This window comes from Lycorma delicatula, chromosome 2, assembly GCF_047948215.1.
Source record: "Lycorma delicatula isolate Av1 chromosome 2, ASM4794821v1, whole genome shotgun sequence".
Taxonomy (NCBI): domain Eukaryota; kingdom Metazoa; phylum Arthropoda; class Insecta; order Hemiptera; family Fulgoridae; genus Lycorma; species Lycorma delicatula.
The window spans coordinates 238,658,800-238,672,886 of NC_134456.1; the positions used below are offsets into that span (position 1 = coordinate 238,658,800).

At 28.9% G+C, this 14,087-nt stretch overlaps 1 protein-coding gene across 3 annotated transcripts in view; it reads right to left on the reverse strand.

Annotated features, from left to right (window-relative positions):
* LOC142319790 (uncharacterized) overlaps positions 1-14,087 on the reverse strand; it is a 96,591-nt gene that overhangs the window by 52,505 nt on the left and 29,999 nt on the right. For all 3 annotated transcript variants that reach the window (XM_075357477.1, XM_075357476.1, XM_075357475.1), the window contains one exon: positions 5,112-5,264. In XM_075357477.1, the coding sequence (XP_075213592.1) occupies positions 5,112-5,261 (150 nt within the window). In that variant the 5' untranslated portion in view covers positions 5,262-5,264. The remainder of the gene's footprint in view (positions 1-5,111; positions 5,265-14,087) is intronic.

A 14,087-nucleotide genomic window follows, 5' to 3' on the forward strand; every position in this document is an offset into this window, starting at 1 on the left:
TGTTGGACTGTTTTTGTAGATGTTTATGGCAAATAAAAAGTTTCTTGTGTTGAAGTTGATGTTTTCAGTATTTTTAAAATAGGTTTTTTTTAATTATTAATGATACATCTAATTTAATAACTTAACCAATACCAGTATCCAAATACAATTTTGATACAAAAACTTTAGCAAAACTTATCAAAACTGAAATTTCAATAAGTAGCCTAAATGATTTTTCAAGAATTCATTTTTATTTTTGTATTGGTTCATTTTTGTAAACACTATGGAATAAAAAATAAATTGTAGCAAAAATTAAATTGTACTTCAATGAAATAGCGTTTTTGTAACAATGAAAGTTTTATTTATTGTGGTACCGTATTTATTTTAAATTTGAATGCTGATGGCCTTTGATCCATACTGAATGTTTTCAGTTTTGATGGAGTTGATACACCCAAAATGCTACAAGCAGCATCAAATTGTTCAATATTGTGATGTGGAGCAATGTATTGCTCTTGGTTTTTGAATTCATATAGTTTTTTGTTCTGCCGAGAAAAAATAATTTTGAAATAGTTTACAGAAAGATAATTTCCAGGAACTAAAATTACATTTGGAAAAATGTGTTCTTTAAGAGCTTGCTCTAATGTTATTTGTATTAAGTTATTCTTAACTGTTTTTTTTATGAGTTCTCAAAGGGTCACAACAGAGCTGTCCATACAGGTGACTGAATTTTGAAATTTTAACTCTTTTTGAAGACATTTACAAACATTAGTGACAACATCTGAATTAACAAATAAAAAATAAGTTGTTTTCACATTAAATTTACAAATTTTAGTGAGTTCTTTTGGTTCCATACACTGTTTTACGACACTCTTCATTCACATAAATTCCTACAGAACATTGTTTTATGCGAAATTACTAGAAAATAATGTAAAAATTTAACTGATTTAAAATTTGCAAATATAATATTATTAAGTAAAACTTATTTTAAAAAACTCCTGAACACAAGATGAAATTTGTGACACTCTATAAAGATGTGAGCAGGTCCTTGACTAATATCAGACTGACCAGTCTGTAACTGCAAAGCTAAATGATGCAACAAGCATAAATGAGCATGTTGCAACAATATTAATTTTCCTGACAACTGGAAATAACTTCAAGCGCCTGTTATAACATGAACACTGCAGTTGAATGGCTCGAACAAGTCTAGTTCAACTATAGTAATTTGTATAAAAATATTGAAGTGCCAAGAAGACAAGAAACTCCCTTGGAGCACCTCTTTTTTGACTCAAAACAGTATTGCTTTTAACAGGTTTTTCATGATTTTTGAGAAGTTATAACTTCTTTATTAGTACAATACACAAGAAACTTTTCTAATTTGCCATAAACATCTACAAAAACACTAAGTTGTACAAATTTGACATTTTTATCATCAGCCTCATCAGAGTTATTTGAAGCCAAAATCTGAATTTTTAAATAAAAATTAGTTTTCAAAAATTCATAAAACTTTAGGGGTAAGTGTATCATCATTAATATGATTTACGGTAAAACTACTACATATACTTATACATAAAAAAATAATTCAAAAAACTGTGTAAGCCATCCCTGCCTCTCGAAAACAATTACCAAAAGTGAAATTTCACAGTTTTTCATGTTCAGCTTTATTTGAGGGTAATTTTCTCATAGAAAGAAGAGAGATAGGTAAAAAAATCACTAGAGCAACCTTTTACCTTGAGAAAATATGAATAAATTGCTTTTTGTTTTAACCTTCCAGGATCAATAGGTTTTTAGTTACAATGTTTGCCATACACCCTTGCAATCACAAGAATAGGTGGGCGCACCGTAACAAAAATGGCCGCCATAGATAAACTGCTTAAATAAAAAATTTAGAGAAATTAGTTTTAAGGTCCTGAGATACGTAGAAAACAAGTGGGTAAGTTTCATTCTTATTTGAATTGGTCAAGCAACCACCTTTGGGTCACTTTAAATGGATTGACCTGATTATATATTAACATTGTTGATACATATACAACAAAAGTAGTTATAAAAAAAATTAATTTTCTGAAGCATTTCTGTAGTGAACTTATTATCGCAAATATTAATAAGGAAAAGTTGTATAGGCTTCAAATACAACACATATCTACTTATTATTAAGAATTATTTAAAAACAAATTGAATGTAATACTCTGAGTCATAGAGATTTATTATTAAATTACATTGTTAAAGTTGAGAAATTTTTATATACTGTTCCCAAATATTTTTTTAAATTTGCTAATAAAATAGACAACAATACATCTCATCCATTTCATATTTGTTTTTAAAATGAATATGCTGAGGGCGATGGTATTGTAGACGTTTTGCTAAAAATGTGACACTGTCTATATTAACAATGATTTTTCCTAGACTGATATTACATTTAACTAATATGATTAATTAATTCAGTCAAATTACTTTAACTAAGAATGGTGCTGATGAGACCATTTGTCAATTTAATGATAATTCTTTGATGGACCCAGAAAATATTCATCCTCTTTTAGTTAAGAAATGCTCTGCTTTTTTGTACAGTTCTTAACTAAACTCTTCAATAGTTATTTGAATTCTGGTGTTTTTACTAGTCGTAACACTCAGATATCAATAATTATTGTCCTATCAGCAAATGCAATGTTTCTGCCGAACTCTTAGATAATTTAGTTTGTATGAAAATTAGAACATGCATACGGTAATTTATATTTCTGAACAACTTGGTTTTTTGAAAGTAAATTACACAAATTAACTTATGTGCACATATGGAATATATCTAGAAGCAATTTTTAAATATTTTCATGGTGCATTTGATATACTCAATATAAAATTACTTATTAGAATGCTTGTTTTATGTGGATTTAATAATAAATTGTTGTCTTGAGTATATTTATTTTACAAACTGAATTCCCTGTGTTAAAATTGGTAATTTTACCTCTAAGCTTTTTACGTTACATGTGGAGTGTGACAAGGCATGCATCTGGGATCTCCAATTTTCACAATATTTATAAATGACATTAGTTTAATAATATACTATTCCCATTTTTTTTTTTTTTTTTATTTGCAAATGATATGAAATTGTTTAAGCCTATTACAAATATAGTTGATATTCAATTACTTCAAATTGACTTGCATCTATGCAAAAGTGATGCGACAAATGTTATTTCTTGTAACTTAAAAAGAATGTTTTCATATTCAATTTGGAAAGTCTGCTAATGTTGACATAATTATTTACTGAATAATATTACAACACAAAAGATAGCTACTGTTAAAGACGTGCCCCTCCCACCACAAACGCCCGAGTACAACCCACTTCAAAAACATCCAGTTCCCATGAATGACCCTGAATATTGATATCAAGTTATCCTAAGTAAATAGATTGGTTATACTTATCTAAATCATTCAAAATTTTAAATGTTATTCTTTACAAATTTTAGAAATATTAACTCTTCAGAACTTTACGGTTATGCTTTTTTTTATCCAGTACTAAATTATTGCTCTGTTTTCTGGTGACCTTTTACTGATTTGCAATTAAATTTATCAGACATACCTCATACAATCTTTCTTAAATGTGCTGCCTATAAAATCAGTGATTCTATACACTTTGCTCATCATAACTTAATAATTCATATTTCAAATTTGTTAAAAGTAGCAAGTATTGAATCACATCTGATGAGGATAGATTTAATATTTGCCAATAAATCAAGACCTATTCTATCTTATGAATGTTAATTTTGTTAACTATTAATCTTTTGTTATTGTTTTTTTTTTATATGATTTTGTATTAATGGATTTCATGCCTGTTTATTTGAATAAATAAAGAGGTAAATTGCTGTTAATCATCCAGCCATTTCTTTGGATAAAAATGGAAAGTTAGGTCTTAACAACAAAGACAATTGCAAAATTGTAGTAAGTACTTTGAAAGATTAGCCAGAAATTAAACAAGGTGAATGCTTGAGTGCAACAAAATTAGAGAAAGAATCATGAAAACAGCCAAGAAAAAGTGAAGAACTTCTTCTAAGAAAAGATATGAAAAACTGAAAAAAACTTCACAAGACTGAAAAATGCATTAATACATCCACTACACAAATAAAAAGATAAAACAGAATAAATAACAACAAAAGGATTTCCCTCTTACATCTGATAAACATCCAAGCACTTCCAAATAGATGAAATTAATTTTAAACGCTAACTGGGAGAATACCAAGAAGGATTCAGAAACAGAAGTGCAGAACAAATCTTGAACCTTAAAAAAATAAGGGAAAAATGACAAGGTATAAAAACTAAGTAATTGTCTTCATAGATTTCAAAAAGAGTTACAACTCAATCTACAGAATTTATTCTTCATTTAACAACCTTATTATTTGGTATAAATCCCGAAACAATTTTACATTATTAAACAGACTCTGACAAATATAAAATTAGAGGTGTCAGAAGAATTAGAAATTAAAACATTAATAAGACAAGGGAATGAATTAGCTTAAAAATATTTTATCTGTGTCCTAGCGAAAGCAATAAGAGAATGGGAAGATGAAACAAATTTGAACACACCACTAAATAAAACTGGGGAGGACCCGTTTGCATCAGATGCATCTTTAGTTTGAAATCAGATGAAATAAGTCAAATAAAAAAAAAAAGGCAAGTAAAAACTTGGGAAAAATGCTACAACTACTAAAAATACAAGAAATGGATGCAAATTAAGAAGTAATAAAGATATTTACAAACACAATGAAATTGAAAATGTCAGATTACATCAAAAAATGAAGAGCCAAATCTTTTTTTCAAGCTCAGAAAAAAGATCTTCAACTATATTTACAGCAAAAACAATGCAAATCAATAAATTTCGGTGTTTCTAAATGAAATGAAGATATCTGAAGGAGATCGTGCAATATAGAACAATCTTCAGAAAATCACTACAAGATTTCATAGATTTCAAAGAGAAGGAGAAACAAAAAACAACAACATTTGGTCAAAAGAGAGAAGCCAAAAACAAAGTAAAAGAATGAAAAATTGATGGAAAATCAGTAAAGAAAACACAGAAATATGAGGAATGAATGCAAAATATTGCTTCATAATCCTCAGACAGTCAAATAAACAAAAAATTAAAAACTTACATGATCAAATGATGTATTCGTTCCCGTCCTGTGATTTGGTAAAAAAATGCATATCATGTTTCCTACATTATCCGGTTCATTCTCTAATTTAATACTTTTACTAAGAGGCAGAGCTTCATTATTAAAAGAATTATTTACAGGCTCGTTCATTATCTGTAAAAAAAAAAAAACAAACTAAAATAAAAATAAATTATCTTAATAAAATAAAAAAAACTATATAAAAAGACTTCATGACACGTCTCTTGCAATTCCTTAATGATTATTCTTGGTTTAATATTTAATGGTGGCCTGAATGAGGTTATATTTGATATAACCTCATATGAAAAAATCTACTTAACTTTACAGAGAATCTACTTCTAAGAAAATTAATATAAATAACATCTTTTAAAATTACACACAAATTCTGGAACTTTAAAAAACATAATGCACAATCTGGATCAGAAATGTGATAAGATTTTAAATAGAACAATTCTCATCAATGTATGAACAATTTAATGTAAATGAAAACAAATAAAAAACATAACAAAACAAAGAAATGAATAAAAAAGCTGATAACATAGTTGTAGGACTTTCACATCATATGCCTTTTTTATGATATGCAACTTACACACACTAACACACAACTGAATTTAAAATATTTATAATGTTATTTAAATACAATATTCTTTTGTTTATTTAATTTATTAACTCTAATTACAATTCACACACTTACTGCTTTACATCAGTGCTACACAACCACTCCTTGTGGTGACAGGGGGGTACTACAGATCCAGTATAACCACTTAGCCACTAATTTAGGGCATTTTTTGGGGTAGGGAGCAATTTCAAAAAAAAATTTTTAGCGAATATTTTTTTTAATAGTTAACATATTGCCCAAATTTGACCATTACAATACTTTCCCTCCTACAGCTGTAGCACTAAACGGGAAAGTAATACATTTTAAAAAACAAAAATTACATACTTTTTGTTTTTTTCTAAAAATTATCAAATATCAAAACTGTTCTTGATAAATCTACAAACATTTCTTCAAAGCAGTTGCTCAATGTGGTCGCCATTCTGTTCAATGTATATTTCAGCTCAGCAAATCAGTGCTAGCTGGGGATGTCTAATAGCATCATTATTATTCCTAATAGTAGTAGCTGCAGCTACTACCATACGATGTTTCAATTCTTGTATGCCAACATAAGCGAATAGACTAACGACTTCATCCAACCCCAAAGAAAAAGTCCGATGACATGGGATCAGAAGATCAAGATAACCAATTTTACTGGTCCGTTTTGACCAATCCATTGCTTACTAAATGTGTTATTTAAATGATTCATCACATCACGACAGTAGTGAGCAGGTGCGCTTTTTTTTTCCTTTTTGTGTTTAGCCACTGGAACCACAGTTACGATTACTTGAGAGGATGAATGAGGTTGATATGTGTGAATATAAATGAAGTGTAGTCTTGTACAGTCTCAGGTCGACCATTTCTGAGATGTGTGGTTAATTGAAGCCCAACCACCAAATAACACCCATATCGATGATTTAGTGCTCAAATTTGTAGAAAAGTGCCTTTACTATGATTTGAATCTTAGAACTCTCGACTTTAAAAACAGCTGATTTGTGAAAACGAGTTCACCACTAGACCAACTCGGTGCGTTAAAAGTTGTGCCATCATTGAAAAACCATATCTGCACTCTTATCTGCAAGTGAAATATCTTCCAAAAGTTACATTAGTATTGTCTTAAAAAAATGCAAGTACCAAACTCCTTTGAAGCTTAGTGATAAAAAAAGGGGCCTATGAAATTATCATCAAGACCACAGCACACATTAACCAAATAAACGTGCATAGGAAATTACTTGCAGCAGACTGATGGGAATTTTTTTTTGTCAAAGTGACAGTATTATGATAATTTACAATGACATTTCTTGTAAAACAGGATTCATCAGTAATTAGAATATTATTTAGGAAATTGGGATGATGTTCACAATTTCTAATCAACCGTTGACAAAATTTCATCCATTTTATCAAAATCAAGTGGTAATAACTCTTGTACACATGTTGCATTTTAAGGGTATAATTGGTGCTATTGCTTGATTGCTCATGTCACACGCTTGGATGTGAAACATGAAAGCGATGTTACAACCTTCTGGTGCTTGAGGTGGGAGATACTTCCACAACATTCAATACTGCTTCTTCAGCGTTAGCATTTTTTACAAAATAAAATTATTGTGGTTTAAGCAAAACTTGTTTCTCGAACCCAACTCTCCGAAAGGTTTTCTTAAAAACTAAGTGAGGTCCATTTTTATTCAATTTCTTAGATGAAACACCACAAGGAAGCACCAAATTTACCCCTCAATTTACACACAAGAATATTGAAACTGTTTAATTTCACAAAGGGAGCAGAATCCAGGGCTAAATGTTTTGCTTTTGCTAACTAACCATTTTCTGACTTATGTTTATATGAACTTTTTTTCTTATATTAGGCAATAGAATCATCTCTCCAGAGATTGCCGTGCAATTTGGAATCTCTTGTATATTGAATGATGTATTTTTAAATGGTTCTACTGATAATGCTGATTTTAGCACAGATTCTGATGAAAACCCTGAATACAAATCAGAATTTAACAAAGCAGTTCTAAATAACAGGACAAAAATCAGAGGTTTATAGAAAGCGATTGAGGAAAGTTAAGATGGAACTATGAATTTGTATGATTCTGCTAGTAATTCAGCTGATATAAGTAACGGCAACAATACTCCGATTTCTTGTATTTCTGATCTCAGTGTTATGAAGTGTGCATCACTGGAGCCTCCAACGCTCCAGGTATTCAACAAGGCTCTAGGACATGAAAACAATGGAGATACTGAATCTAACCTAACCGCATTAATAACTTAGATACAAGATGATATCTTATGGGGACCTTCCAGTGAAGACCAGTTTTTCCCTATTAGTTAATGATGAAATAATAGTGAAGGTACAGGCACCAACTCCCAAGAAAGCTATTTATGTACTGTTCATCAATGATGCCATTTTTAATTTATTAGTCGACGAGACAAATCATTATGCAGAATAAAAGATTCATCCAACCAGTACAAATAAAATGAAAATTTCTTTGGGATATTTTGTGGATTGGTCTTTATACAATGGTGAGTATAAAGCAAGTCTGTTGTATTCTAACCATGTTAGTAAAGAGATTTCAGATTCTTTTGAGAATGTTCCATGGTTCAAATAATGGAAATGCATCAGAAGGTGACACACTGTACAAAGTTCAACAACTCATCGACTTGCTTCCCATTAAGAAAGGTGTATCAATAGAAAATAATGCCTTTCAGAGTATGGCTTGTCTTTCATCAATACTGTTCAAACAAAAAAAAAAACAGCATGGGATGAAACATTCCAAATTAATTCCTTGTCTTTGGCTTCACAAGGAATCTCATTATATATGCTGGAAAAGAATAGAGCAGTTCCAGAAACATATTTGTTGGAGCTTTCTGGACCATTACTTGATGCTGGACGATCATTTTATTGTGACAGTTGATACAAAAGTGTATCGTTGGTTTCTCAGTTACTCGATTGTTATACACATCTTGTTAGTACCTTAAGGGTTAATGAAAATAGAAATCCAAAACAATTAACAGAAATCAAATTGAAAAAAGGTGATATAGTCTATACCCCAATGTTCAGGTACAAAAAAAGAAATATTGAAATGGAAATATAACAGGGATGTGTTAATGCTTTCAACAAAACACAGAGATGAAACGGTAACAAAATAGAAGAGACGGAAGGACAACATGAAACCCAAGGTAGTAACAGACAACAACGGTGCCAAAGCACCGATCTTCTATAAAAAATATGAGAAGATATAATGTTAAGAAGAATTAATTAACCTGTAGTACTTATTAAACATATTGAGATCAAAAGATAAGTAGAATTTTGGAGAATGTTCAAGTGACATAACTTGAGCTTATAATAACAAATAAAAATAAATTTTGAATTGTTTAGTAAAAGGGAAAAGTTAAAATTTGTTTTAAAATGATTTAACGAAATTACTTCCCTTGGAGAAAAATTTATTCATTAACTTGTTCCATTTTGTCTTCCTTTAAAAATCTGAATGTAGTTTTAATTCTCTAAATTCATTTGTTTTACTTTTAATTGAATCCATATTAGGTTTAAAGTTTGACTACCAGTCTCAGATTAATGAAACTGTTTCTTCCAAAATGCCATATACAGCTAATTTTATTTCATTCCTATTTACTACAGGAAGGAGCCAATAATTAGCTATACATGATGTGGAAGAAAAATTACGTTAATCTGAAACTCAATTATTAATAACTTTAGTAGTTTTGTCATTTTTTTGTAATAATGTTCAATAAATAAATCCATTATTCATTTCACAATAGCATTATTATAAATGTGGGTTTATAAGCATACATTTTTGAGGTTTACATTTAAATCATTTGTGTGAGGAAGAAAATGTCTCTTGAATAACAGGATATCTTAAATTTCGAATAAATTATGACAAGGTAATATAATATCTAAATAAAATTGGGCTCAATTAAAATATCGATATTAGTTAATATAAGGTAGATTAAGATAAGAAGTTTCAACTCTATGTAATGGAAGGTTTGTTTATGTCTGGCAAAACAGCACAATACACCTTGAATGAAAAGTTTTTTTATCGTGAATGCAATGAAGTACCACACCATAATCAGATTTGACTAATGCATTATTTATGCCTGAAATAGGCAAATGTTTATTGAATTGAAATCCCAATTTGCAAACAAACGTATATGCCTAAGTCTAACAAGACTACACAAATAAGAATGACCAAAAACATTGTCTACATTACATACAGCAGTATACAAAATTACATTTTTGTTTAATTGTAAACAATAGTCATTATTATTAAATTTATCATTACTTATCTTATCAGTATGAACGAGTGTGTAGTGTCGTTCACATAAATCACATAAGTTATTTGAGCAACACTGATTGTTACTATGACCTCTGTGAAAACATATGAGACAGTTATTTTTTAAAAAGTATCTTCATTCATCATTGGAAAATCTTATAGCATTTTTGTAACTGATGACTGAACTTACAAAATAAACAATGCTTAAAGTTAGATCTAGAATAATAACATTATGTTGTTTATGAATCTTGTTAATGTTTGAAGTAGGATGTTTGCGATGAGACTTAAATGCATTGTTGTAATCTTGTCCTTTAACATTTCCAATACTGAACTGAGTTGTAATACTTTTTGAAAACCCCTTATTTGATAATCTTTTGTTCCACAATCTGGCAGTATTATATTCTAACCTTGTTAACTGGGAGTTTCAATGCCTCAAATGAGTTGACAAATGAAATGTCAATAGGATCTAATGATTATCTTTTAAAAAATATTTTTAAAATGCGATCTGTATTAAAATAATATGCAATCATACATTTGTTATCAAATTGTTTTATCAATAAATCTAATGCGATTTAATTTTCATTGTTTATTGGAAGATTTTTAATAATGGCTAAGGCTTCGTCTCTTAGTGCCATATGTAAATACTGTAATTTTTGAATGTGTTAAATCTTTTTGAGTGTTCTAATTCTTGCAATGAAAGCCTTAATTTATTTTATTTGTCCTAATTGTACTTTATCCACAATGATTACAATTAACTAATATGGCCAAAAAACAAAGTAAAACTAAATTACACTAATATTATGTAAATAAAGGTGTTAACATAAGTTACGAACCCAGTTTCAATGTAGTGAAAAAAACTACAATGTAATATTTTTGTTCATTCATAATTGAATGACATTGTAAAGAAAAGTGAAATTATAGTTAATAATTGCTTAACAATACCTAAGCTCAGCTGGTTCATTAATAAAAAATAGAAAATGATAGGCCATGTTTACATCAAGCAAAAGTATGAAGAAAACATGTGAATCCAAACAAGGTGGTCACAGAGTAAACAATATCAGCGTTAATCGAGGCAACGTTTTAGAATTGCTGCACTTAATCACAAAGTACGATGCTGTACTTCGTGAACATCTTGTAAGATCTAAAATGGGTAGCAAAATTTCTATTGCTTATATGTCACCAGAAATTCAGCAATTTTGGGAGATAAAGTTCCCCAACATACCAGACAAGTAAAAAAGACCAAATATTATTTGATTACATTCGACAGCACTCAGACTTTTCTCACAAAGAAATACATAGCGATTGAAAATCAGGAAGTACACATAGCTGCGGTTAATAAATAATTTTATTTGAAATAATTAGTAATCCTTTGATTAGAAAACCAGTGTTCTACCATTCTATTATCCCAAATTTTAAATATTAAACAACCTATATGTTAAGACAAACAAATTCTCTTCCAGTAGGATTTAACTTCCTACTTCCTCAGTCACGATTTTTTCAGACTAATCTAAATTTAGAATGTAAAATTTTTTTTGTTAATTTATAAAAAAATTTAAATTATTGAAAAATAATACTGGTTAGGATACAAAGCAGTTCATGAAAAAAGTACTTTAGTGAGAAATGTATAACTTTATCGAGGTGATTTGTACAGATTAAATGTTACATTGTGTAACAATAAACTTTACAGACCGATTGATTTATAAATCAATCAATTTATAAATTTGTTTTGTGTTTATTTTTGTCTTCCTATTAAAACAAAAAATCTTAAGTGAACATCACATGACTTCCTTGCACGCATATTAAATTACATACACTTTTTTTTTTTTAATCAATATATTGAAAAAAAATTAAAAAAAAAACAAAAGATGAAGTCGGATTTAAACCGATGTGCCTTCCCCTTGTAAGATTCAAATATTTCATTAATTAAAATTTTATTTGGCTATAACTCTGGAACCGATGAAAGTAAATACCACTTATGGCATATCATTGAAAAGCTCTAAATGAGAGCTTATTATTGCAGTTAAGAAAATACCCAAACTCCAGATTTTTTGTATTTTGGGCTTTTTTAGATACTTTTGGTCCAGTCAATTGCAATCAAAAGGGGTAGTGCGCAACTAGATCTTATAACAATCGTAAATCCAAAATTTCAACATCCTATGGCTAATTGTTTTGAGTTATGTATTTTACATACATATGTATGTAAAAACATACAATGTCACACCAAAACTAATCAAAATGGATCCAGGGATGGTCAAAATGGATATTTCCGTTAAAGTCTTAAAACCGAAATTTTTTATGATCACAATATTTCCTTTACTTTGTACAAGGAAGTAAAAATGAGATTTCCTTGCATTCCCATTTTAATAAAAGATATTGTATTTTAAATTACAATGATGAAGTTAAAAAATATACAAACATCCTACACGAATTAATTAACCAAAACTGGCTTGTATTGAAAACTGAAAAACAATAAGCTAAACAAAAAAAAGTATATTATAATACAAAAGAAGATTACGGTAAAAATTATAAAATTAAAATTCAACTAGGGTAACCTATATATATATATATTTCTACCACTAGATTGCAGTTTACATAGATTTGCATTTTGTAATAACAAAGCAAACTTCAAAACTATATCAATAAAAATGACATTAAAGTTACATATTAATGAAATGTGGGGCACCCGCTATTTCTACTTCATATTATTGAAAGCATTTAATATAATGAGTCCTTCTTTCTTTAAACTTGTACAATATATAATCCTTAGCTTAATGTCAATAGCTATCTCCCACCCACAGTTTATGAAAATGATCTTTTTTTCATACAAAAATCTTTGTATGGAACTGTGGCGCTTCACAGATCAAACACCATCTTCCTATGTGCGTACACACAAAGGAAGCTGCACACAAGACTGCGAGGGAGAGAGAGAGAGAGCACTGTTGCTCTCGCAGTGCTGACCCTGGCATCTGGTAGAAGGTAGTTTTTTTTTTTACTTCGCAAGTGTATGGAATATTCCTTGTTCGTTCCCTTTTCTAGTTTAGTCGGTAGAAGGAATATGAAAGCGGTTTAGTTGTTTTTTCAGTAGTTATCAGAAGATGGCGGAAAGCAAGGGCTCTTTGATTGCCAAATCTGTCCAAAAACAAGCTGGAAAGAGAAGATAATTAGTAAAAACAAATTATGTATTTGTTTCTGTATACATAGAAATTTAAATTAAGCACCGTTGCACTGTAGTGTTTTTAAGCGAATATTTTAATAAGTTATTATCAAATGATACTAAAAAATATTAGCGAAAAAAAATGAAAATAAAAAATATTGACATTTTATTATTTATTCGATTAAAGTGAATACGGTTTTTAAGCACAATGTGCTCAAAAACTGTGTACCATATTCTTGAATATGATACAAGTGTAGAAATAAATTATTACCCTGCTTCCAGCTATTCCATTTGATTAATTTTTTTTTCAGTTCTGTTATTTTACAGAAAAGTTTAATCCTACCTTGAAAAGGCCCAGAAAAACGTTTTCTGGAGCAGCACCCCCACTAATTTTAGCTACAAGCCGCCACTGATAATCGTGTGTGAATATATATATAATTATTAAATTAATAATATTTATTAATGTAAATGAGTAATTAAATAATTTTTATTTTTTAACAAAAATTTTTAACATTTATTAATTTGTTGTTACATTTTTTTATTATAAAAATATTTTAGTGTTTATCATTATTATTAAAAGTATTCATAAAAAAATACTCAAAATATAAAGAACCAAATTAATTAATTTATCTTTTAGTTATGACATTTTTTTAAATTTATTAAGATTGAACAAAAAGTGTATGAAAAGTTATCAATAAGCATAATTAAATATTAAAATATGAAAATTCTATTCTGTTCGATTCAAAACAATAAACATAAAATGACGTGATAAAGAATACTATTTTATTTATTTTTATTAAAAAATGTCCATTTTAATATTCAGTCTTCTTTCCTTTGCTCATCAGATAGTGAATTATTTATTATTTTAATTTTTGTGGCATTATTTTTTTTAAAAATGCATGGCCAATCGGCAAATCTTCCTA